Source organism: Scatophagus argus, chromosome 9 (assembly GCF_020382885.2).
Source record: "Scatophagus argus isolate fScaArg1 chromosome 9, fScaArg1.pri, whole genome shotgun sequence".
Lineage (NCBI taxonomy): Eukaryota > Metazoa > Chordata > Actinopteri > Scatophagidae > Scatophagus > Scatophagus argus.
In genome coordinates, this window is record NC_058501.1 from 18,985,213 (window position 1) to 19,011,386 (window position 26,174).

Here is a 26,174-nt window from a genome sequence, read left to right on the forward strand (position 1 = left end):
GGTCTCTTCTCCTTTGAGCTGTTCTGCATGGTTATAATATGCACATTTACTCATATTTAGTTGTCATGTAGGTTATTCACACTCTCAGAAAGGCAAACGAGACATTAATATTGACATATTTACTAGGAAATGGAGCAGATCTTTACATATAGAAACATAATCACAGTAATACAGTAGTACTTTGAAAAGCCTACATGCTGCTCATCATTGACAAACTAGCCATTAAATCAAGATAAGATATATCAAGATAGGTGTAGTTTTATGGCAGTCAACATTGATACATTCATCAGTAATAAATGCACATTTATTGGAAGTAGGTCTAGCCATTTGTCCGATATCACACAACATGACAAATGAAATGGCTGATGGTCACAAACAAGATGTACCACATAAAGCAAACTGTGATACAGAATGCTCTGATGGTCTTCAAATGTTACCCTGAGCACATTGTTTAAAATGTCTTTGGATTTTCTAGGTTTGTCTAACCCATCTAACAACCGACAATCATCACAATAACACATTACTGAGGGGTCAAACAGGTTTGTCACAGTCAGAATATCATTCATGGACTTCATTTTCCAAAAGACATTTTGGAAACATCAGGAAGTACAACAGAATATTGCCAACAGTACAATACAAGACTTTTTAAACTGTTAGTTAACCTTCATCTAAATGGTCAATGTCAGAATCCAATTAAGAGTTTGACAGATGAGTTAACTCGGTGGTTTCTGTGATTTTAAAGAAAGCTAATCAAAGAAACTGATAATAAAAGTCATCCATGTGTATCGCTTTTAAATGGAGAGAAAGTAAAATGTTCAAGTCAGAGGATACACTGCAATCATAAGTGGTAAATTCAACATAAAAAATACACAGAAAAGTAACACTTTTGTCTAGTCAGAGCATTTACTTGAACAATCTGTTCATCTGTTCGAGTGAAATGATCGAAACAGTCTTTGCTTCTGCAGCCGTGGAAAAGCCACAGCTTGCAAAACTTACATGAACACCTAACAGCGGAGAGTGAAACAATATTTGAGTAATAAGTCGTCAATGACACATTCTTTTTGTCTTAAGCATTGATAGTCTGAAACACCAAGTATCGGCCATGTGTTGAGATGAGACAACCTCAGATTATATACTACTAGCCCCAGTCCCTTTAACAATAATCTACTACATCCCCATCTACAACAATTATAGAGGAAAAAATACAATAATAGTGGAACATTTTCTTCACATCATATCATGGCAAGCAATGTCAAAGAGAAGAAAAAGACACTGGCACACTGGGTACATGGAAAGCAAACAATGCATAAAGAGTCAGAAATCTTGTGAATCTTAATCTTAACTGTTTCACATTATCTGATGTTTTTTGGTCACAATCTTAGCGTTTTTCTTCTCAGTAAAAAGAGAAACTGTGGCACCAAGACATTCATAAAGCCAATTTTTACTTTGGATTCCTTGTCTTATGCCTCACATCATGCGGATGAGTATTAAGTTTCTGCTTTGTCTTGAGTGAACACTCCTTGACTCCTTCCAATCAATCTGAAGTATTCCCTGAGTTTTCAGATTGGCAATTCCTGAGATGAGCCTAAGAGTAGAGGTATTTTTTTTCCCAACCAGCAACTGACTGTATGTGGTACATGAAAATCTAAAAAATATAATATAGAATATGGAACACATATTTAAGAGAGATTAAACTAAAGTTTTAAAAAAAATAATTAATGCATCTTACACATGATTAGTGCAGAGTAATATTGCATTGATTTTGGCATAGATAGATAGGAATAACAGTGGGACTCTCTTCAGAAAGGCTCACTGTGCACAAAAATAAAGAATTAAAAATCATAAAGGCATAGAAAATAAAACAAACTCACAGTTTACGTCAGTCCTCATAATACTATGTACCTGTGCAGTATCTACTGTATATTGTTACTCTTGTGTTTCAATATATTATTGTTACACTATATTCATACTGCACTGAATTAATGTTAAGGACAATGACTGATTTATGAAGCACATATGTACAGAGTAATACAAGTACCTTGATGTTAAAAATGTTAACCCAAATATATTCTCAAGTCATAAGGAGTTTGAACGACATCTGGCAGTTTTCTGATGTATACCATTCATTGCTGAGAGGCTTCAACAGGAGCAGAAGGAGAAGCTGCAGCACTCTTGGATGAAAATAAATAAGTAGTATGATTTCTTTTCTTTTTCTTTAAAAAAAAGGCTTTAGAATAATTTTACATATATATTAATTGGGTGTAAAAGTCTCGTCAGCTTCTCCTGTAAAACGGGAGTAAAATGCTGATTAGCTAGCTAGTTCTACATGCTCCTCCATGCAGGCTTGGTGTTCCTGAGCTATTAACCCTACTAAGGGTTATAGGGAGGTAATGTCTTAAATATCTACCTAGAAATGGATCACACTGGATATAAACAAAAACACCAGCCTTCCTACTGGCAACATCATGGCTGATTCTGCCTCATTTTATTCAAGTATCAAGAGGAGAGCTAGCTGGACCCTCTCAGTAACTCAGTCCAGGTCAAGTATCTTATCAAAAATGATGATGTACATATATTGGGTTCAGCATCACATTGGTTGGAATTCGGTCAAATCCATGTTGAGGTAATTATAAAGGAGCAGTATTTCACACATCAGCCAAGAAAATGAGAATATACTGTGGATGGAAAGTTGACCAACATCATGCTTCCAGCTGCCAGAAAGGTTCAAGAGTAATTTAAGAGCGGGCTGAAAAATTGTGTTTTGCTGCCCTCTCTGGTTGACACTACAACCACACCCAGTCTAAAAATCTGGTTTTCTTTGCCAAGTAATTGTGACACTTGAAACAGCTGTGATACAGCACTGAGCTGTGATACTATGCCACGTCGCACACCCAAGTACAACAGACGACAGCTGGCCACATCCAACTGTGATGTTGAGTCTGACGTTCAAGACAAATGAAGCTCTGATCATGCCCAGCTTCAGTGATGTGTGTGCTGTGTAAAAACTGTAGTGCAAAAAAGGATTCACAATCTCCATGGCTGTGTTCTGAGAATATTTGGTCATCAGCAGTTAGAACGACAATTTTAGTAGCAGACCAAACACGCACCAATGAGGTAGACTGTGCACTTTTAGAAAGCCAGTAAAACGCTGGATGAGAAATAATGAAATGACAAAAAAAAAAAAGTAACTCTGACCAAAAGCTTGAAATGACTTCTGGTCTGACATTCATTTGGCCCCAGGATTACTGGATGGTCAACTGCAATATTGGTGGATGCCAATACATTGCCTATAGCTGTACCCTAAAACCCATCCCATGTGTTTTCACAAACCCTCCCGTTCCCCTTGCCATATGCAATCTAACATTCATTACAGAGGTACTAACTGTTGTGTCTCTGCCTTGCCGGATAGTGAGGTGTAACAGTCAGGAAGTAGACTAAATGGTAAGGCAGCAAAAGTGTAGCTCTATACTGAACTGAGTATTACGCAAAAAACAAAAGTATAATACCTACAGGAGAGGCACAGTATCACGTAAAATAAAAAAGACTTTCCAAGATAATCTGTTATATGGCAAGCTCACTTCAGTCTTAAATCCATCAGAAAACAGCAGTGATTCATTTAGAAAATGTCCTGAGTGCAATAATAGAGCAGTATTCCTGAGTGTTACACCAAATGAAAATAAACAAAAAAACTTCAGCAACATTCTTATGCATTTTCTTTTAACCTGAGGTAGTTCCAAAAGCAGCTTCAAGGGTGGAAGGGGATCATATGTCCCATCTCTCCATCAAAGCAGTTTGATTGACCTCTGTGCTTCCCCGGCATTAGTGTTTCCCAATTTCCTGTTTAATCAGAGGTCTCAGGAGGCGGTGCTGAGCGGCTGTGCTCCCCCTCGTCTCCCTTCGAGGGGGACGGTTTTCCCTGAGAACCCGGTGAGGACTGTTGTGCTTTGATTGGGCAGTTGGCAACCATGTGGTCGATGCTCTGGCAGAAATGGCACTTCTTGGGCTGGGGTGGTAGCTTGCACTCTTTGGCGTGGTGGTCCAGGCCTCCACAGTTGTAGCACCTACAAGGGCAGAGAGCTTTTAATCAGATGTGATGTGTGCAGATATGACTCACTGATATGGCCTACTGATCAGCAAAAAGCAATATTATAGCTCATTTCCAGTCACGTCTCTGGCAAATTTAAGTCTTAATTAATGAAGGTTCATTTTAGCTATGTTTGGTCTCCACTTATTCCTGATGAGTGAATGTATAGTGAATAGTGAATGTACACAAAATGCAGAATGTGCACACACTTCTTTTGGGGTTAAACACTATATTGCAACACTTTGCAGTAGAAAAACTTTTTCCTCGATATTATCAATCTATATTCATGCACTGACATTTTTTGTTGAAAACTGAACGTGACATTTTACTGAGGCAAAACACATACCGTACATAATAGGGACACATGCCCCACTACCAGTGGTCTGGCGATACACATGCTATGTCCAATTCAAAAGCATGAGCAATTATAATCCTAAAAATAAACCCAAACCCTATAAACCCATCACAAAACATGCACACATACCACAGCCACCATCAGTGACAAGCATGCAACCAAAATACCTTGCTCCTACATAACAAGTTTTTAAAATTCTTAAGAGCACATTTCCCTCATTGAAAACTTTTGAAGCCATTTCCTTTCATAACTTTAAATGCTGAATGTGTGTTTTTCACTGAAATGTACATTGCCACATTGTAGTTGTGTGACTCAGATTCAAGAGTAACCCCTGAAGTTTTCCATCTTCAGCAGATGACATCAGCCTTGTAGTGTAAAACTCTGCAGCATGTACATATTTCTCCACATTGAAGGTAAAATTTCCAAATGATGGGGGGGGGGCTTTAAGTTTCATGCGTTTGCCACTAGGTGGCATAATTTCACATGGAATGACTTGAGATTGCATTTGGTCACAAATCTTGCAAGGGCATTTCAGGTCACACCACATTGCTCTTTGGAGGAGCATACCAGGTTTTTATCACTTCAAAACATGTTATACATCCAGTTTAAGAAATCTTCTCATTATCAGCCTTTGAACAATCAGGTTTAACTTTTACAGTGTACTTCAGAATTGTAATTGAATGAAGTGGTGGAGCTCCTGTTTTTCTATGGAACTGGTATGGTTGCCATACTATCTCTGGGTATAGCGGACAGCTTGTCCTATTTGTCACTGCCAAAAACTTCCCACTGCACTTTATTGTGTCAGAGTGAAACATCCCTTTCATTGGCATTGAACTTTAGAACCGAACACCATTAGGGGTCAGAAGGAGACATCAGGGATGCCATCAGCTTCTATAGGATGGCCACGCGTGCAGGGGCATAAGACAGATGGGTGGTGGGCGTGGGGCGGTCAGCCTATGATACAGACCCCCTGCAACCATTGTAGCAGCAGATGAGGTTTGAACGGGACGGCTGCTGAGGGGTCATTGTGGCTTTGTGGCAGTGGCTGTTGGGGTGGTGTCAAGGTCTACACCGTCACGTCACAGAAGCTCCCTACATCAGCATCCATCAGGAGCCAAGTGGAGAGAAGGGGAAGTGGTCCCTTTGTCTAAAAAAGCTGCAGTAATGACCTCTGAACCCTGCCTCCCTCCTCAGTTCTCTAACCCCAATCCCATCCCAGCCCCCAGCCCCTTTGCATTTACTTATACACTGTTGCTATGACAACAGTGACCTTTCACCCCCTTGTCCAGGCTGTTACATCTGTTATCAATTAAATGGACAGGAGCTTTTTTTTCCACCCTCAGTCATATATACACACACACACTCACATGAAGGTGGTCTACAAAGTGTGGACTGAAAAGCTGCTCACTTTGGTGGCAAAACATGAAACCCAGAACTAAGAAGTGGAAAGAAACTCCTCACTCTTGTGCCGACAACCTCTGACTGCTGGTTATAAATATGATCAATCAATCATACATGAGCCAGTGAAATACCATCCAGTGTTGCATAATGAAATTCGCTAGAGGGGAGCAATATCTTATCAATGGATCAGTGAGGCCCAGGGAGAATTATTGAACCACAGCGGGCCTCCCAGGACTCTTTGAGGCGGTAATGATCTCTGTTCTCACACTGACTACTCTCTGGCTCTAATCACAACTGACAGGAGGGTGAAGCTGATACACCTCCAAACACGTGCTATATTGCAATTCAAAGAATTACCTAAAACAAAAAAAAAAAAATCAAAACTACCTTGACCCATTGTTTCCTTTTCATGAAACTCTTTAGACAAAACGTTTCATTTATAGTTTGGAGATTGATCATTTTTGTCTTATGTTTGTAACCCATGAAAAGAGCTCTCACTTTTCAAGGATCAAGTGCAGATCAAGCAAAAAATCATTTTTGCGGCAATGAGGAATTACATGCTTCATACTATACCGATCGCATAGAGTTGGTGACGTTTGAGAAGAGACAGTGCTAGAATAACAAACTAAATCTAGATTAATGTTGAGTGTCACAATTTTATCAAATTTTGACTTCTTTTGGTTTTGGAGTTACAAACCACACTGGAAGAAGAGATTCAGGAAGAAAGTCAGTGTGTGTGAATTCACCAGGGGCCAGCAGATTTAAACAGTTATTGATCCAGGTCACACGTCAAGCCTGCTGGTGTGACCCTGGAGGTGGGGGTTGGGGGTCGAGGAAGAGGAAAGAAAACCGCGAGCAACTAAAACACCATTGTGTATCTGATCCCAACTGGACACAACCATGACTGTTTGTGGACTGCTGAGAAATAAAGCCTTAAAATACCCCTGAAGTAAAATGCACAATGTTTTGCCAACCATGTCTCTTTTTTTCCTAGATAAAAATGAGCTTTGCAGTTTTAGAAAATTCTCACATTTTGCAAGCTAAATAAACCATTTGTGCATTATCCGAAAACAAGGCAACAAAACTGAAAATACCTGTTTTATTGATGCTGGAAAAGTTGATGTTTTGGAGAAGGTTTGATGGACAGTGATATCTGAGATGCTGTCTTAATTTCTTTATTTTGCTGTTCTTTCATAGCCCATCCCTCCTTACCTGTCTCCCTTTGAACGTCGCTTCTGGACCTTCTTGCCTTTGGGTCTCCTTTCACTGCCCACACAGTGGATGCCACCTGGTCCCGTAACTCGCTGTGACTCCAGGCCCTTTGATGACTTTTTGAAGGTGAATTCGACCGCTTCGCCTTCCTTCAGGCTGCGGAAGCCTTCCATGTGCAACTTGCTCTGAAAGGTAACGGAGAGAGGATTCAAAAATCAGAATTATTGTTTGGTAACGCAAGTCTTAATATATACATTAAGAAGAGTCAAATCACAAAGGTATTTGTGCATGTTTCATTATTTTCCATTCAAGGACATAAAGCAGATGATTTTTAATGGGATACAGCGAAAACAACCCCACACTCATTCTTCACTTTGATACCATCAGAGCCCAATGGTACATCTCAGGTATTTTAAGGTGATCATTATGTCTCACCTGCTTAACAAATAAGCACTACAAAGCTTGTTGTTCCCACTCTGCCCATCAGTTTGTGCACACACCGCCTGCATAAAAGGCACCGACGCCTAAAGGCTGCTTTGTCTTTTTGCGGTGTTTGAGTGGTAAATCTGATGAGAATAACCTTCAACCCATCCCCCCCCTCTAGAGGAACAGCATTCCACACTGCTGCCCCCACCCCATCTCCTCTTCCCACCCACATCACACACTGACCACCACAAACTGCAGGATGCAGGGGTTAATACTTTGGCTGGGGGTGGGGTGAGAAGGCAGAGTGGCTTCTCTGTGAGGTTGGGGGTCAGGGTGACATTCCTCGGATGGTTGTTTGGCAGAAAGACGTGGAAGATAAAAGTTGAGGGCAAACACAAATGATTGATATCTCCCTATCAGTGTTTGACTATCTGACTTTTTTTTTTGTGGAAGAAATAGGGCAATTTCATTTTGTGAACACAAACGCTGGAGAGGCCTGCCAGTTTAATTAATCAACAACAGGACTGGAGTTTTGAACATGAGAGTGAACAATAATTCAATCTCCTCCTCTCAGCCGCATATTCATAGAAACCATGCTCACCTGTTGTGAGCTTTGAGGAGATTCTCCCTGATATCTGAATCTTGTCTTAAACATTTTCAAGTCCAGAGAAGAGAGATGAAGGAAGGAATGGTGTGATCAGGTTTTGAGGATAAAATCCAGAAATTGGCTAACACAACATGGGAAACCCCTCTCTAAAATTCCCTTGGTGGGACTGTGAGATTAACTTGTCACAACTGTAGCAGATTGTTGACATAGGAGGAAAGATCCATGATGTAGCAGGTTTGTTTTGACAGACATTAATCCTTTAGTCTTTCTGTCTTTCATTTTTGCGTGAAATCCATCCATTAATTATGAACAACATTCTGTGTTTGCCAAAACCACAAGGAATCAAAATGAGCTTCTCAAAGCAAAGTGTCAAAGTCTGCTTTAAACCAAATCCAACAGGAGAATCCTTTAGGACAGGTTATTTAATCTACCTATAAAGCAAGGAATCTCTCCGTCTCTCTTTCTGTCTGGTACATCCCCAGAACATCTCGAGAGTCATTCATCCGATTTAATTCCTACTTGGCATGTTTGTTGCTGGGGACCCAACAACGTGCGGTGCAGAATTTGGTGCAGTTTTGCACCACAACATGTTCAGTATTAGTAAACGCTGACTAAACAAGTGAACAGCTCTCTGTACAGGAGTGGGGGTGGGGCTTTAAGAATCGACTCACCTCTGTGAAAATGACGAGACACGGACAGAGACATAGTCAAAGAGAGTCAGATAAAGGTAATTTCACATGTCGTGCTCTAGAAATAGAAGACAGTGAGCCAGCAGTGGTCGGCACGCTCCCAGTACTTGTAAGTAGTAGCAAGAGTACAGATGTAGGAAGCTAAGCAATAAAATTACTACTGCGGATTAGAGCAGCAGCAAGCTGCCTGCAATAAGATTCAGTTAAAATAATAAATTAGTGTATGATACATATTACTATCTCCAAAGCCACCACACCCCGATTTTCTAAATGTTTTTTGTCACGTTTAAAGTAATTTCGGCACCACTGCTGTAAGATTGGTACTGCACGGCGATGTATAACTGAGGAAATTAAATTAATCAAACAACATTGGATAGCCTATAGCCTGCTAATCAGGCATGTTTTTTATATTTAGGCTATTTGGCTTAAATGAACTGTTATTTTAATTGCATAATTTGAAAAATATTTAGAATAATAGATTAGATCTAGGCATTAGATCTATCCAGTGGTTCTCAAAGTATGGTCTGGGGGTCACCAGAGATTTAAGGGAGTTCTGAGGGGTCCTCAAGAAAAAGGGGAGTCATTTATTTTCACTTTAATTCCATCTATACCCAACACAATAACTGAATGCATCACTGTTTTGGTTAAGCGCTTCGTACAGTTTCTGCAAAATTCTTATCAGATTGGGATTTCCTGGGGCAAAATTTTAAATGACAAGATTTGGGGATGTGAAAGTGAAAAATTCTGAGAACCAGTGCGTTAATCCACTCATAAAAAGAAAGGGCATAGCATTACTCATTTAAAAGATACACGTAGCAAACCTCAAAGATGCAGCTTCAGATTTTAACATAAAGACAGCCAATAGTTCGAGTGAGCTGCAAAACAACAGCGATTCCATTTACAATGAACAAACAAAGCAGCGGCTTCTCCTGTCCGGCAATATCTACTCACAGTCGAGCATCTGCTGCAACCTCCTGAGCAGCGAGGACACACGACTGGTGAGCCATGACATTTGAGTGGCAACATGGATGTCCACGGAGCCCCAATCCCATCAGGCCTCTCGGCCCTGGTAACCGTTAACCCACTTCCTCTCCCATGTGTGACCTTCCCCACCCCCATAACGGACCCTCAGCAGCCACATGCCCTACATCAGATTATCCTCACAAACACAAACACACACACACAGGTACAGATGAAGGTGGGGCCTTCAACATCAAGGAGTCAATACTGAGGTGTTATTTGTGGAGTCTGCTGTAAACTGTCCAGAATGTGTCTGAAAGCCAAGTGAGGCAGAGAAAGACATCAGAGCAGCGAGGGACAATAGAAGGACTGCCGCTGAGACAAAGGGGGGCTCGGTCACAGCCGAGGGGTGCTTGCTTCATTCGGATGCATGGCTCTATTGTCCACCTGCACAAAGGCCAGAGGACCCTGGGAGTTAATTTTCCCTGACACGCGGCCACTAATTTCAGGGCTGATGCTTCTTTGGTTGCCATAACCTTTACACATTCATCATTGACACGCGTGTGTCTACTTTTCTAGTGATCGAGAGGGAAGTAAGTCATTGGTTACGCATTTCTTGTGGATGAGATGAAAGCACACTGTGAGGTTTTTGCATTTAAAGCAGCAGGCATTACAACTTTTTTTCCCCTCTCAAGTATGGAGCAACAATCAACTTATTTTCATGACATAAAGACACAAGAATTTGGACACTGCAAGCTGAATATAATGAAAGTCAGCAAAACAGCTTTAGTAAAACCACTCATTCCTTGTAAATTACTTTTAACCCAATGTAACTACTGGAGCAGCAAACCAGTTTCTATCTGACTCTGGTTTGCAATATGATTAATCAGGTAGCAACTTCCTGTGTATAGTCAAACAATATTTCAGTTGCAACGGCTGCACAGAACAATGGAATCTCTCAATATGCCTCATCATAAGCAGAACGCAGACAACTGAAAAACACAAACGAGTAAGAGCTGCTTGAGTGAACAAACTGACTTCAAGCAAATGTGGAACAGGCACGATGGTGAGAATAAGATGTGGATGATGGCGCAAAATAGCAAATAGAGTCAAATCTTTGAAAGGGAATTGCATGAGGCCTTGCAGATGGGTGGCATGGCGTGGACAAGAAAATGTACTTAAAATAAACCCTGAATGTCCCATTTCTCTTTAAAGTTTGTATAACACAGTGCCACACACACAGAGGGGGCTGAGCAGACAGCAAAGAGCCTTTAATCACTTTATGACAGGAACCTTGAGGTGATTAAGCAGCTAGTGGGGACTCCTCTCATTCACATGCTAAGCCTTTATCTTATCAGACAGCAATGGAGGCGCTCACTCACATGAGAAGGAGGAGGGAAATGCACCCCCACCTCTCTACCTCCCACCTCACCAGTTGTATATGAAAAGGCGAATGGAGGTTTTGGTTAAACCTGGATGGACTGAGGACTTTTCTTTTGTCTCTTCAGTCTGAGAGAGAGACAATAAAACTCAGAGTGAAGACTGAACGATGTGTTTGATGAGGAAAACTAAAGGGCCAGAAGAGCACAGTTGCATTTTAGCAACAAGTATGTGTTTTCCCTGTCCTGAGAAAAAATGACCCCAAGTAATCAAAAAAAAGTATTATTGTTTTGTTATCACAAAACTGAAAGCAAAATCAAAAGCATTTGCCTGAAATCATATTTATAATTTGAAGAAGTGATCAGTGACTGAGATGATCTAGGAACCCAAACCCTTTGAGTCACTTTAATGCCCCTTTTGTTAAGATAAATGTCAAAATGAGACATTAACTGACCTGAACTAAAATAAACTGAAACATGGACTGTTCCAAAAATCCTGGGAGGAGGGTCAATTACACATTTCCTCCCCGTCAAAGGACCCGTTTTCATGCAGCTCACACAGCACTCACTGTGGTCTGTATTCATCTTGTGAGCACAGATATCAGCTTATCAAAAGCTCATTTGACTCCCAGCACACTTCCATTGCTCCATCACATTATCCCGGTGTCCCTGTAGAAACCACGCGGGGAGGCAAACCTCCTCCTGCTGCAACACGTGCTCCCCTGAGGGACAAACACCCACCCAAACCTGTTAAAACACACCACATACGGACTTTCAAGATAAAAACGCCCGCTTTTTGTCCTCAGTACACTTTATATTGTTTCTTTTAGAAGGCTAACAGGCCTTTTCATTGCTGCCTAGTTTTAGTAAGATATGCAAGATACGGACTCGGGGGGCGGGGGGTATCGATTAATTAAACTCTATTGGAAACAGGTTGGGACGATCTCGCTCCTCGTGGTAAGAAAGAAATTTCACTGAATGAGTGAGTACATTTTCACATCTTCTGGGTTTTTTTGTAGAGTTTATGGTGCACAAGTTAGTCGCGTTTAGAAGTCACGTCAGTACTGTTGGGTTTTTCTTAGGCTGGTCGCACCCTCGAGCAGGTAACTATCCTACCTGATGGACAAACACATCAACCGGTTCGTCCAGTGGTACTCCCTCCCGGTTGGTCATGGACAGGAACCCGAAGCCCATGCGGACGTTGAACCATTTACACACGCCGACCCCGTGGAAAGACTGCGAATCCTCCTCGGTGCTCGGTCCTTCTTCCTCCTCGGTCTTACACATTCCTGCAATGCAAAATGTGTGCATTGACAAAAGTTGCATATAGCACAAGTGTTATCTACACCCTACTGTTTCAAATGCTGGGATGCGCCAAGATGTTTTAAAAACACACACCGCGCACCCCAAAGAGTGCAAAATCTCACTAACTTTTCTCCTTTCTCTCGCGTTGCTGCATCACCAATCAATATGAATCAATGAAATGAGCAAGCCAGCAAGAGGATGAGGCTGCATTTCAGCGTAAACTCGGATGAAAACCTTCGCTTATTTCGTAAAAGCAGCTGAACGACATGCGCCGCGAGTTTGTGCAAAAGAAACTTGGAGGTTTCATCCTGTCTTAAGAGCGATTAATGCATTGATACACACACGGATTTGTGCATCACGTGTGTGAACAATGCCTCAAAATGTTCCATAACAATCAGAGAGACAGTCCATCAAAAGACAACTTAATTAGTCCATCTTGTTGTAAATATATATATTTAAACAGGCTATGCAGTTCATTTCTCTACTCCACCTGGGAAATCCTGGTTAGAAACGGAGCCCATGTCTTCAGTTCTGCCTTGAGTCAAAATTAGCACCCAAGCTACAGTATCCGTTCTTAAGCCCTCAAAGTGGGTTATCCTCACAGATTGCCACTTTCATGCAAAATGCAGTGAAAAGCAGAAACTGCGCAGCGAGAGGGAAAGCGGGAGAGAGAGGTAAACAAAGGGGGGCTGGCAAACTATCCCCCCCTAAACAATGGGGGGTGAAGGGGGGTGGGGGTCACCGGGCAGAATTTTTGCTGAAGGAACCCCCACCACCCCTACAAAAAAAAAAAAAAATCTAAAAAAACAATGCAAGGACACCCAGCCCCTTCAGAAACCACTTCAACTACTCCCAGAGACAACGCCACAAAAGCCCCCAACATACCTTCTGCCATGTTTGAGTGGCAGTTTACTCCCAGTGTCCTCTGCCGTGCCGTGTCTTTCTGTCTTTTGAAACGCGGTTTTCCTCCTCTCTCCCTCTCTCTCTTGCAGTGGTCAGCTCTGCTGGTCAATACAAATGACCATTTCTCATCAAAACCCCCCACACACACTCAGATACACTCTCGGTCATGTCCACGTGATTCACAATTACAGTCCCCAAGGATAGATTGCATGTTGTGTGATGGAAGGGCCCAAAATGTGGGGAGTGACCACTCTTAACGAAAAATCCTGTTTGTTTTTAGTGACATTTCTATCCGCACTTACTCTGTGAATTTCTAATCACAGCAGTTGTGGGTATTTTAATTGCAGGATTGTGCGTATTTCTCTTTTTTGTTCTAATATTTCTCAAATGAGCAAGGCCCTTGCTAGAAAGGGTTTGAATTATGACACGAAATTGGAGGAACAAACAGCCTAACGTTTTATTTTTCCTCCTTTAAAAATGTTACCTGAATGCATGCAACTCCAATGTGGGGTCACAGCAGGAAGAAAAATAAACCCGGTGGAGTCCGTGGCGTGATTAGTTTTTACTATGAATCAAATATGTATTTTACTGACACCATAATGGTAGGCTGCATCACTGTTCACTATTTAATCTCATATTTGCATTCGTTTCCTTGCGGTCAGTGAGTTGGTTAGCTGGTGATGGTTAATATACGAAAGACAGGATTGTAATGGTAATCCAGATGAAACCTGTGGGGGGGCGAGGCGGACAGTTAAAATACAAACGGACTTGAACTAAACAAAAGGACACAGAACTCAGTGCCAGGTGATAGCATGAAAACAAGCCTATCCGGTCGACGAATTGATGGATCAATAGTGATTGATCACATCGTGCTCAGATGTTGACTGGTGTCCTTGTGGAGTGATGGATGAATCAAAGACAGAGGAAAGTGATCTTTTAACCGGAGTCCAAAGCCGAATTAACTAAAATATAAATGACTTAATGGCTTTACAACGACAAATCGATAACAATAATAATTTATAATATTAATTAAAAATAAGAACGTAAATAAGTAAGTAATTTATTGTGAACGTGCAGCTGATAGTAATGAACTCCAAGAAAAAAGTTAAAATATAAAAAAGCTAAATCAAAGAAAATATAATTTAAAAAAATCAGTTCTCATGATACCCACATACATCAGAACATCACCTCAATTTATTTCAGTTGAAATAAAAGAATAATTAAGCTTAAATTCGACCCGTGTGAGGGGAGATGATTTATTGGTTAAATTAGTCACAATTATGTTCACCATTTAGGTTTTGTTGTTGTTGTTTGTTTTACTTTTTTATGAAGACTGGAAGCACAGCTCCACCTCTTTCTGTTTGAGGTCTGATGATTGCTCTAGAAGCGACTCGTGGATCTTATTCCACTACCACAACGACCTCTTGTGGACCCGCAAAACACGCGTGTTTATACACGAACCTAAACACCGCTTAGCCTAATAGTTAATATTTCAAACTATTAAACTCTATAATATGAACAACACAATTCAGGGAAAGCTATGCCACATTTAAATTGTTAAAATGCTAAACTGTTGAGCTCAGAAAAAAGAAAAATAATTTTATTTTGCTTATTTGAAATAGAGTTCTTGACCTGAAAAGGGTTGTATTATAATGTGAACCTGAATCTCCAACTGCCACCACTAAAATCTGTAAGAAACAACCATTCAACAGCTAGATTTTAATTTATATTAAAATTCCTCTTCCCGATTTAGCGATTGTTCATATTTTTAAAATGAAAAGCGAGATGTATGATAGCAAGAGATGTGTCTTTTATTTCCCCTGTCTTATTTCCTAATGTGCAAAAGTTTCTGCATGGTAATATTCCTATTTATCATGCGTTTGTGAAGATGCAAAATTACCTGACGACGCCCAACCTTTCACAGTTTCAACAAACAAAACTGAAGCAAAAAAGAAAGTTGAAGAACTTATTATTATTGCCGCAGTTGAACGTAGACAGACGTACAATATAATGGCCGTGAGTCTATAACGCGGAACCAAAGGGGGCAGCATCCAAGAAATCCTACTTCTTTCGATTTAATATTGAAGAAATTCACGCCTAAAGCTGAAGCTTCACGCCACCTTATGATAAAAGTCAGCAACAGGCCTTTACTTTAATTGGAAGATTGTGCTCGCCAGTGAGAAGACGTCGTTTGTTTGCATAACGTCTGAAAAATTCAGTCATTTTAGACTGAAAGTTATATTCAGCAGATACCTTAAAACTTGACAGTATCGCTGTGTGGCTATCGACAAACTGCTATGTAAGCTATAGCCCAGACAGGGAAAACAATCTAATGAAGTCTCAGCAGCAAGTCGGGTCATTTCCAGCCGAGGGGTCCGTGCCCAAGTGCTGCCTCAGATTATCCTGGCCGGAAGCCAAGGAGTTTGGACGTCGCTTCTGCTGGACTCGGGCCAAAGTGCGACAAGCTAATAGAGTGTAAGGATGACTGTGTGTCGTTGTGGTGTTACGAGCCGCTCCGTGACATCAGTTTATCCGTAACGTTTAAAACCAACACTTTGTTTCCTTTATGTGAATGAAGCCAAACGGCGGGACGCCTTTCAGGTGACACGTTGCTTTCCAATAAACCTTCCTAAAACTAAACCTACGTGCTTTAGTCTTGTTCGTAGCCGGAAAAATAAAACAATTAAAGGTATATATTATTTTTGACGTAAAATAAGCAATTAATCCGGCCCAAAAACTCGTGACGTTTCCACCACGGATGTCATAATGTCCGGCGGTGCCTGGAGGCAGCATGGTGAAATGCCCTTGTGTTCTATGAAATGACCACTAGGTGTCAGTATAACCCCGAACTCATCGCGCAGGGCAAGCTTGCAGAGTCAGTCAATCCAACACTGGAGTTTGAACTTTAAACAATATTACGGTTGTTGCTATTGTGTCTTCAGTGAAACAGGTTAGACTTATAGACGGCGAAATGAGTAATTATGAAGTCGCTTCTGAGATAATGACGAGGCTGTAGCCTAATGTGTTGTTATCTGTGTTGCTGAACTTACAGATTTCTGTTTGCGCAAGGCTTTGCAGCCGTGCATGAGTAAGTAAAACTGAAACCCGAAGAGTCCCGCCTCTCATATCCAAAATGGACTATGTGAAGGAAAAACCAGCCAACCAGGGACGAGTCTGGAACCCCCACCCTTCACCCACCCGGACACCATAACAAAGAGCATTACTCTGCATCTCGACGCCGATCATCTGTCCGGTGTCAGGTGGATGGATCAGCTTCCGGGCGCGACACGACAGTCAGTCAGCTGGAGGAGTAAAGCAGCTCAGAGAGTGACAGTTTCCAGATCAGTGAGTGAAACGTCTTTGGTGGGAACAACATCGGGAACATCCGCCCTGTTATATTTTTAAAAAATGACATTTTCCAGCAGTTCTTCCAGGAACTGAAAGAGTAGCACGTTAATAGGTTGGGTTTGTCCAATGTGTGGAGCAGAACAGGCTTCGTGAAGTTTCTGTTGTGGTGATATCCCACAATACGAAGCTCAGCAGAATGCAAAAAAACTGGGTTAAGAAGTTAAAAATCTCACAAGCAGCAGCGTCGGGTAGAGTGGACTGCGACTACATGGCCACATTTTAGTTATGAGGTTAGAAGAATATATGCCATTTGCAGATGCCTTGCGGGACGCTTCAGTAAAAGTAGCTCGTTGGTTGTGAGGTGAACTCGCGGTGCGGGGAAAGCAGAGACAGGACACACATGTAGGTTTGGTTGCGCTCCTGGTCCCGTTTACGCCGGTTTGCTGCTTCCGCCAACCCAACTGAACATGGCAAGACTACGGAGGAAAGCTTGCATAGCTCTTTTTCTCTTCACGCTGTTCATCTTTGGGACCATGATGGGACTGAGGACGCTGAAGCCCAGTGACGGCTTCTCGGATCTGGCTCCTGGCTTGGAGCTCCTGCCGATGGTAGGGGCGAAAATAGACAGGCGCTCCATGTCCCGTGAGGCCAGCGCGTCTCCGGGTCAAGCCCGCCCGGCTGGCAGCAACACCAAAGCAGTTCAATCCAACTCCGGTCCGATGGGGACCATATTTTATGATGTTCATATTTTTTACTACACCTGGTACGGCAACCCACATATGGACGGCAAATACATCCATTGGGACCACATCCTGGTTCCACACTGGGACCCCAAAATCGCATCCAGCTACCCGAGAGGGAGACACATGCCGCCCGAAGACATCGGCTCCAGTTTCTACCCCGAACTCAATCCGTACAGCTCGAGGGACCCGGACGTGTTGGAGTCCCACATGGAGCAGATTGGAGCATCTGCAGCAGGTACGGTTCAGAGATGCAACGGGGACACGCTGACTTTCTTTGAGAGGGATATATTTAAAAAAAAAAACAAAAAAAAAGAGCTGAGTTTTGTTTTTCGTGCTCAGCAGCTGCACAGAAATCTGGCCCGTGTAAGCGCTTTTTCGTTTGAGGGGAACAAAATATTTTCAGCACCACACACCCACTGGACAGCTCCCTGCACGCTCAGCTCCAAGTCACCCAACATCAGCTGCTGCTGCTGCGCCTTTTCCTGCAGCACACCGAGAGCAACCTCTTTGTTTTAAAAGCTCCTGTAGTCAAGAAATCAACTTTTTAAAGTCTACATTGTGAGTAGACTACCTTACTGACTATCACAATTTCAGAATTGATTCAGGACAGTTTGGTGTTCATTTTCATGCATTTTTTTTCAAAACACAACATGTCACTTAGGGTTGAGTGATATGGTTGAAACCAGTACCAGGGTATTAGGAAGTATATGTTTTAAAATACTAATACGGAGAAGACCAGGTTCATAATGCAGTGAAATGTTCTGCCTTTATGCTTTTCCTCAAGAAAAAATAAAAACTCTTTTAACAAACATAAAAACTCCAATAGCCAGTTTTGTAACCGACGGGATTAAGTAAAAACAATGGTAAAATGAGCATAAAATTCGGATAAAATTCTTGCGAGAGTCAGCAAATGGTAATATTCTGGTTGATGATTAAGCTGGATTGTGTGCTGCTAAGATTTAAATAAGAGATGTTCAGAGTTAAATCGTATCACCCCAGCCCTGTGTCCCTCATCGCTAGTCTGAGAGCTTCAGGTTTAGCGGAGTTTTTTTGGACGCCTATTGAATTATTAATAGGCGTGTTGTTAGTCTTAGTATGGCTTCCCTAAAAGACAGCAGTGTCCTGTATCCTGGTATTGTGTAACAGCCCCAGTATGTCCAGCCTTGAGTAAACCTGCACATGATAGATCCTGGTGTTTCTCAGCTGGTTATTGTGCTCCATCTGGAGTGACGACCAGACCACCCAATCCCTTTGAAACCTCACCGCCTTGACAGATGGATCATGGCAGTGCTGCGACACAGTTCTCAGTTAAAACAATCCATTTAATTAGACAACACAGCCAGTCAAACTATAAATAGTTTCACTTGGCTTGATGGCCGATTCCCCACAACTTTACAGAGGCCAATAAATAAAATGGAAAGCTGCGACCATACGTTTAATACTCACAGACATAGTTGGGTATTGTAATCCAATAGTCCCCACAGCTCCAGAGCAAGCAGACATGAGTTTAATGAATTAGCTCTGAGTGCATATCTAATGTGCCAGACCCTCTGTGGTGCCAGGCAGTGCTGATGTGACGTTATTTCTCAGCCAGCGTTAGAGCATGAGGAAGCATTTCTCTGCTGGAATTTATGAGATGTCGCACATTTGAGCTGCGCAGAGAAATTGCCACTAAAACAAGACATAATAAATAGATGAAATAAGATGACAGAATCATATTCATCAATCACGTGTCGGATACGGATGATGGGGAAAGTAGGGATTTGGACAAAAGAGACACAATGCAATCACAAAGAGACACAAAACCACCCGAAAGAGATGCCAGGCAACTACAAAGAGATGCAAAATGACCACAAAGAGAGGCACGAGGACTGCAAAACCACCACAAAACTGCAGAAAACCAGGAAGAGACAAACTACAAAGAAGATGCTCAATGACCAGAGTGATCAACTGACAACAGAGAGATGTAGAATGACCACAAAGCAACACAAAGAGATAAATTAAATGACCAGAGGCGCAAAATGAAGACACAAAGACAGCAAAAAAGTTACCACAAAGAGTTTCTAAATAACTGTTCTGTTTTTTGTGGTGTCTTTCTTCCTGTTTCCTGTTTCCTGTTTCAGAGGGGGCGTGGGGGCTTTTACATATCCCTGCCAAAGGCCCCATTGTTTCGCAGTCTGTCCATGTATGCATCATCCTGCCACAAACCTTATTAGCATTTGTCCTATAAAATATTTGTGGTAATTACCCTGATGGATTGCAAAGGCAGAAATTTTAGAGTGTGTCCAATAAAAGAACAACTGATTATGTTCATTCAGTGGTCTCAGATGGGTCTGTAAAACTGTGAAGGGCTGCATTAAAATGTTACAGCAGATTTATGGCAGCAGCAGAAGTTTTTCAGCACTCGTTTCTCCCCATAGGATTGTCAACATTTCTCACAATCAGCATGAAATCCATACATCATTGCAACCATTCGTAAGATAACACTTTTATAGACTCATATGCATTTTTCGTCATAGGTTTTTCAGCAGCAGATGCTCTCTGAGGTATTAACCAGCTTCTTCAGTACAGGACGGATGATCAGACTCATGTATTTCCATCTCCAGGGGTTCTGGTCCTGTCCTGGTATCCTCCGGGGCTCGCAGACGACAATGGGGAACCCACTGAGGATTTGGTACCAGCTATCCTGGACGCTGCATATAGACACAACCTCAAGGTAAGACACACCAGCCTATTCTGAGAGTGTGTGTGTGTGTGTGTGAAACCTGAAACAGCTAATTAAATCTATTGCGTGGTTTGACATTCAACTCAGTTTCGACTGCATAGTTCATGAGTTCATGGGAAAATTGCAGATGAAACAACAACAAAAATTAGACAATGGATAAAACATAAACTACAAAACTACTAAAAGTAGGCTAAAAACAGGTATGATAAAAAACAGAAACATTTGATATTAACAATCATAAAGGGGTTATCAGCTTCATTAATTTAATTTTCAACAAATCACTATAATCAAGTACCTGTAAAAAAGGTGGCACCGAACAGCTTTCTTCTAAAATCAAAAGACGAACGCGACTTGTCTAAACTAAAAGCCTCACATTTTCACCATGTAGCTTAAACGCAAAACATTCATCAAGTCAAATACTTCTATATTTGTACCATGTAAAAAGTTCTGTCACCTTTCCCTGCCCATTAACAATGCCAGGGTGTCTGTAGCGTTATCATCGGCATAGAGATGATTATTAGGTTCATGTGTATTAACAATTATTTATGGAAAGGGGAAGTAAAAGCAGACCAAGCACAGAACCTTGAGGCACTCCATTAGGTGTGCACATTGACTTTCATATGCTACAAGCTGAAAAGAACTACAGAAGAGAACTTCACAGACTATGTGCTTTGTTAAAGTAAGTACATTAGTCAGTATAAAACCTCTGGCTTGTTGAACTCAAATGTCTCTGGAGAGATACCCATGGTTCTGTTTCCGAATCTTTGCCAAAATTTGAATGAGCCTGAGGTTTTATGTGCAAACACGACTGTCTGTCCATCTACTTGTCTCTCCATTCACCAGGATCACAGTGACACAGGAGCTAGCAAAGGATTACTGATGCTTCACACAAGCAGAGAGCTTAACATCACTCAAGCTAGTAATCTCAAATCATCCAATGTGCCAACCGGAGAGTAAGATTGAGAGCTTTTAAACTTGTTCTGCTGCCTCCAAAAAAGCTGCCTGTGGGATTTGACTCCAAATGTTTCCAGCCACGGTGACATCTCCAGCATTAGAGCAAAAAACAGGTCAAAGAGCTGCTGAAGCGGGATCAGTTGTTCAGTGAGGAATGAATGAGCTTGTGAGCACATCAGCAGGACGGAGAGGTGGGGGTTGCGTGGTAGAGAGGTGGAGGGTAGCAAAACCACGTGACCTGTTGCCAGTTAGGTTGGACAATGGCACATTTGAGGAAATAACCATCCATGTTGGTCTCTCTGTCCACTGTCTGCATATTCAAGGCTTATTAAACTTTTACAGTGAACATTCGGTTGAAATGCAATACAGTTCAGATGTCATGTCAGATGTTCTCCAGAGGCAGACACACAGGGGGAGGTGAAAGGAAGCAGTGGGAGGGAGAAAGAGAGATGCAGGATGAACTCTCTGTATGAATTTCAAAATACAAGAGTGAAACAGGCTTGTAAGAGGTTTTCTGTGTCAAAGCAGGTGCCATTAATAATGCGCCAACACCATTTGAACAGCATATTCCATCTTTGAAGTAAACTAAAAATTAGGCAGTTGACATTTTTGGAGGGACCAGGAACCAGATAAAAGCATCACCGTCGGTGGAAACTTTTGTTTTGAGTATGAGTTTTAGAGTTTGCTGATTATTCAATAGACATAATTAAATAAGTAAATAATAAATAAAGTGTATTTATATTTTTATATTTCACATATTCTGTCACGAAGCTCTTTGCACTCAATAAAATAAAAAAATTAAAAAACAAACAATCAAGTGACTAAAAAAAAAAATACAAAGGAAACCAACGTATTAGTTGAAACATGAAATAACCAAAAATAACCATATAAGAAAACAAGATGTTTTTACAGCTTACTTAATTTATCACCAAGGTTAGTTTCAAAGCAAAGCAGCTGGAAGGCAAATTTTTTAAATAATGAAATTTCAATTTTTTTTTTTTTTTTACATTAGTAATAGGAATGTGAATATTTTTAGTTAAAAGCCAGAAACATGAACGTTAAGTAAATTAGAAGATAATAATAATGATAATGATAAAATAAGACAGAGTACACACTGGTCAACACACTATTGCTTATATAATCATTCGTAGAGTGAACTGCAGTGTCAGAATCTTTCTAAAGAACGTATTGAAGATTCCTCAGTTTGCATTACAGATGAAATTTTTTTCTTGGATCCATTCAAGTATTTTACATTTTCTTACTGGGAAAAGCAGTGAAAGGATCATTATTCTAATACAGTTCATTATCATGTCAGTGTTTGTACGCTGAAGTGAACATATTTTCCCGCAGTGATGTGACACACGCTGGCCTTGTTCTTCGTATAAACATCTTCGATGGGCTGCATAGGTTTGTCAGGCCAGTATGTCAGATTTGATATTGCATTTGTTTAGTCTGCTGTTTGGCTGCAGGCAAAGAAATAATGTATCTCTGCGAGGGCAAGACCAGAATGCTTGGATTAGACATGCAACGCTGAGTTGATGAGGTTTCACACATAATGCTGCCAGGAGAGAAGCTAATAGATTGAATTTAATGCCATGCTTTCCTATCATCAGTGACCCAGCAAGCATGACATTTTCATAAAAAGCGCAGAGGAAGAGTGTGGAAAAAACAGACCCTGACAAGCTTTCTTCAAATCAACTGAATTTTCCAGTATCTCATTGAAATAAGAAGGAAATGCTTATCTTTCCGATTCATCAAAGTGCTTAGAAGATCACAATTACTGAGCAAAGCAAGAGAAAGCCTTCAAATAAAATTACTCTCTGTACAGCAGCATATTGAGCACAGTTTTTCTAAGAAATGCTCTTCCAGTTTTCCTTGTTTTTGAAGAACTCCTCCCAGTCATTTCCCACAGATCGTTTATCTTTGGAGTATTTCTTTTTGCATAATTTTAGCAAAATGCTGACAATGTAAAGATCTTTGGCTACCATCACATGGAACTGTAATACGGATTTCTTTAAAGTAACATTTCTTTCCTCTTTTTTTTTTAAACAAAATGGAGGCAGGAAAGCCCAAGTGAGGAGGACAGATGGTCCCACAGGAGAAGTTTCAACTGCCAAAATTAAGGATTCAGGAAACTCTCATGTTCCATGTTGCTTTTTGTAGCAAAGTAACTACGAGCCAAATATCATGACAATGCACGAGCAGTTTTGAAAGATCAGACCCTTGCACAGTCTGTACAAGTATATAAAAATGGCTTAATGTGACTCAAAAAAGGAGGGGGAAAGGATACAGAGAAAGTCAAGAAGAACTAGGAAAAAGAATAATAGAAAGAATCCATATGCACTTTTCTTTATGTTGGATATATTTGTCCATCCTTGTCCTGTGGTGTCTTGTCTTGTTTGACACAGCAGCACTCCTCCTAACTGAGGACAAGGACTATACAGGGATCTCGGCACTCTTCCTAAGTAACTGCTTGACAGAGTAATCTAACACAGCATGTGAATGAATCTTGATGGTGGTTTTATGCAGCTCAGTGGGGCATGAAAATGGCATTAATCATTCCAAGATTCATAGCTGAATAAAAATATTATGGAGCCCAGGGCAAAAATTGTTGTTGGAGCTATATTGACCCCTGAAAAATACTGAAAAATGCCCGATGTAATTTCTGACAACTGAAGCTGATGTGTTCAGATTGCTTGTTTTGACAGAGAAAAGCTGGAATCAGAAATTGTTTATTATTTTTGGCCTGTAAAATGACTTATTATGCAATTGACTGTTGGGGTAGTTGCTTTTCCACTTAATTTTCTGTCAAGTGACAGAAAATAATTTACTGAATGATTTGCTGCAATTATGACATAAACTTAAATAATATTAAAATTACATTGAAAAAATAAAATTAAAATTAGTGAAGGCAAATCTTAATGCTTAATCTTAATATAAAACGGCACGTCATTAAATTCCCTGTTGGTGTAATGGTCAGGTGCCCCAGTACTTTTGTCTATATAATGTACAATAAATTGCATATTTGTCATAACTGCATATTCACAACTTAAAATGAAGATGAATGGAAACCGGAGGAGAGCTCGCTCATCAGAAACAAATCCAACTTCCATGACATGGCAATCCCACACCGCACAGCTAAAAACACACTGACCCCTCTTTGTTATTATATAAGTTGAGCAGTATCTCAGCAGCACCCACACACAGCTCGTGTGTCGTGTGTTTTGGCAGAGTTGGAGAGCTGATCACATGGAGCCTTCACAGCAGCGCTGCTGCTCGACCTCAGCTTGAAGTGGAGCTGAAATAGTCCTTGTGCCCAGGGGAGGGTGGGGGACAGGGTGGAAGTGAGGGAGCAGAGGGGAAATGTGCATCGTGGGTCCCATGACTCACTTTGCCTCCCTGAACAATCTGCACCCTGAGGGGCTGTAAAAGTTCTCCAAGTTCCACTAAGTAGGTCGTGTAGCTGCATGTACACAGGGGAATAAGGCCCATGGGTGCCCTATGATGGCATGAAGCATTTCTTGTTTCCATATTGCACCGAGTGGCCACGTTTAGTTTTACATGAATCCTCCATTATTGTGTGTGTCCACTGGCTTTGATCACAGAATGAAACTGACACTTACGCATGAAGAAATGTGCTCAGCTTTGTTGAAATTGAATTGTTATAGAGGTCTGGACCTTTATTGTTATGTGAGCTCATATTTCTCGCCCCCTTTGTGCTTTCTGCATGACATGGCACTAAATTCCACTCTGCTCAGCATAAATCATGCTGCAGTTGTTTCAGGCTCATGCTGTCAATGTTTATGAGGTATTAAAATGCACTGACTCTGTCTCATTTACTTCTAAATTACCACAGAGTAATGGGCCAGTGTGTTTGGAAAATGAGCTGAGTTTTGTAGTGGCGTGTGATGTGCTGCAGTGAGCAGGAGACCATAACACCCCACCCCCACCCCTCTCTGTGGATGATAATTATGTGGCATCACATCCTCTAAAACCTCTTTTTAAAATAGTTTAATATTTGATCTCACTTCACTGAACTGTTACTTTACAGGAATTCCAGAGAGTGCTGGCTTCATAAACACTCATCTCAGGCTATGATTTACCAGGATAGCCAGGATCTTTCTTCAAATTGATATTTTGCCAGCAAAGAGGGTCTTGCACCGTCAAAATATAAATTTTGTTGCACGTTGAAAGCACTCAGCATCTCCATTAGTGACATAAGTGATTCTGTTGTCCTTGCTTCCAGCTATCTTTAAACAGTTTGCTGGGCTTTAGCCTGTTCTAAATGCCACTTTAATCCTTTAGTACACTTATGGTCTGAGTGATACACTTAGTGCACTAACAGTCTTTTCTCCAGTTCAGCACCATATGCTTGCAAAACAGCTTGCCTAACAACACACACACAGTACAACATGCATCTGACAAAGATTAAATGTGAAGAAAAACATTTAATCACTGCAAAGTTCTTATTCCAGACTGATATATGCTTCCCTGCAAATTTTCACTATTTTGATCAGTCTTTAAGGTGGACACGTTGGCCTAGACAGAAATGTCTCACCAACAGTATGATGGATTGCAGTGACATTTATGGTACACACAGGATGAATCCTTATGACTGTGGTTGATCCCCTGCCTTTCACTCCAGCGCCACCAGACGACATTTTAGGTGAAATGTCTCTGCGGCTATTGAAGAGATTAACGTGAAATTTGCACACATTCGTCATGTCCTCCTCAGGATGAATTGTAATACCGCTGGTTTCCCCTCGCACCATCATCAGATCAAATTTTTAATCGTACGACACTTTACTTATGGTCAAATACCAGTCAAATTAACGATATTCTCATTTGCCTTTTAATGCCATTTAGCATTAACATCAGCGAGTTAATATTGTCATGGAGTGCATTTTGCTCGCTGATGTTAGCATTTAGCTCAAAGCAAAACAAGGTTTAGCCTCACATCCACAAGGCTGCAGACTCTCCCTCTCGTTCAAGTGAAATACTGGGCTGAATGCAGGCTTTCACTCAGACTGAATCAGGGATAAGACAGGAATCATATAATGTTGTTTTTTTGTCAGTATTGTGT

At 41.1% G+C, this 26,174-nt stretch overlaps 2 protein-coding genes across 7 annotated transcripts in view; one reads left to right on the plus strand and one right to left on the minus strand.

Moving 5' to 3' along the window:
• Positions 1–104: 104 nt before the first annotated feature.
• On the minus strand, positions 105–13,464 carry lin28aa (lin-28 homolog Aa). Of its 4 annotated transcripts, none has more exons than XM_046399027.1 (4): positions 13,304–13,464; positions 12,230–12,402; positions 7,053–7,237; positions 105–4,061 (listed from the first exon to the last, which is right to left on the minus strand). In XM_046399027.1, exons 1-4 carry the CDS (start codon positions 13,311–13,313, stop codon positions 3,842–3,844), a joined length of 588 nt encoding a protein of 195 aa, XP_046254983.1. In that variant the 5' UTR covers positions 13,314–13,464; the 3' UTR covers positions 105–3,841. The 4 variants fall into 4 exon arrangements, with proteins under 4 accessions (XP_046254983.1, XP_046254981.1, XP_046254982.1 ...); XM_046399025.1 differs by lacking the exon at positions 13,304–13,464 and adding an exon at positions 12,909–13,105; XM_046399026.1 differs by lacking the exon at positions 13,304–13,464 and adding an exon at positions 12,545–12,704.
• LOC124064493 (glycoprotein endo-alpha-1,2-mannosidase-like protein) overlaps positions 7,113–26,174 on the plus strand; it is a 23,015-nt gene continuing 3,953 nt past the window's right edge. The window contains exons 1-3 of one of the 3 annotated variants that reach the window (XM_046399014.1): positions 7,113–7,244; positions 16,374–17,647; positions 20,019–20,128. In XM_046399014.1, the coding sequence (XP_046254970.1) occupies positions 17,137–17,647; positions 20,019–20,128 (621 nt within the window). In that variant the 5' untranslated portion in view covers positions 7,113–7,244; positions 16,374–17,136. Of the gene's footprint in view, positions 7,245–11,895; positions 12,096–16,373; positions 17,648–20,018; positions 20,129–26,174 lie in introns of those variants that run through there. The other 2 variants (XM_046399015.1, XM_046399013.1) reach the window with 2 other exon arrangements.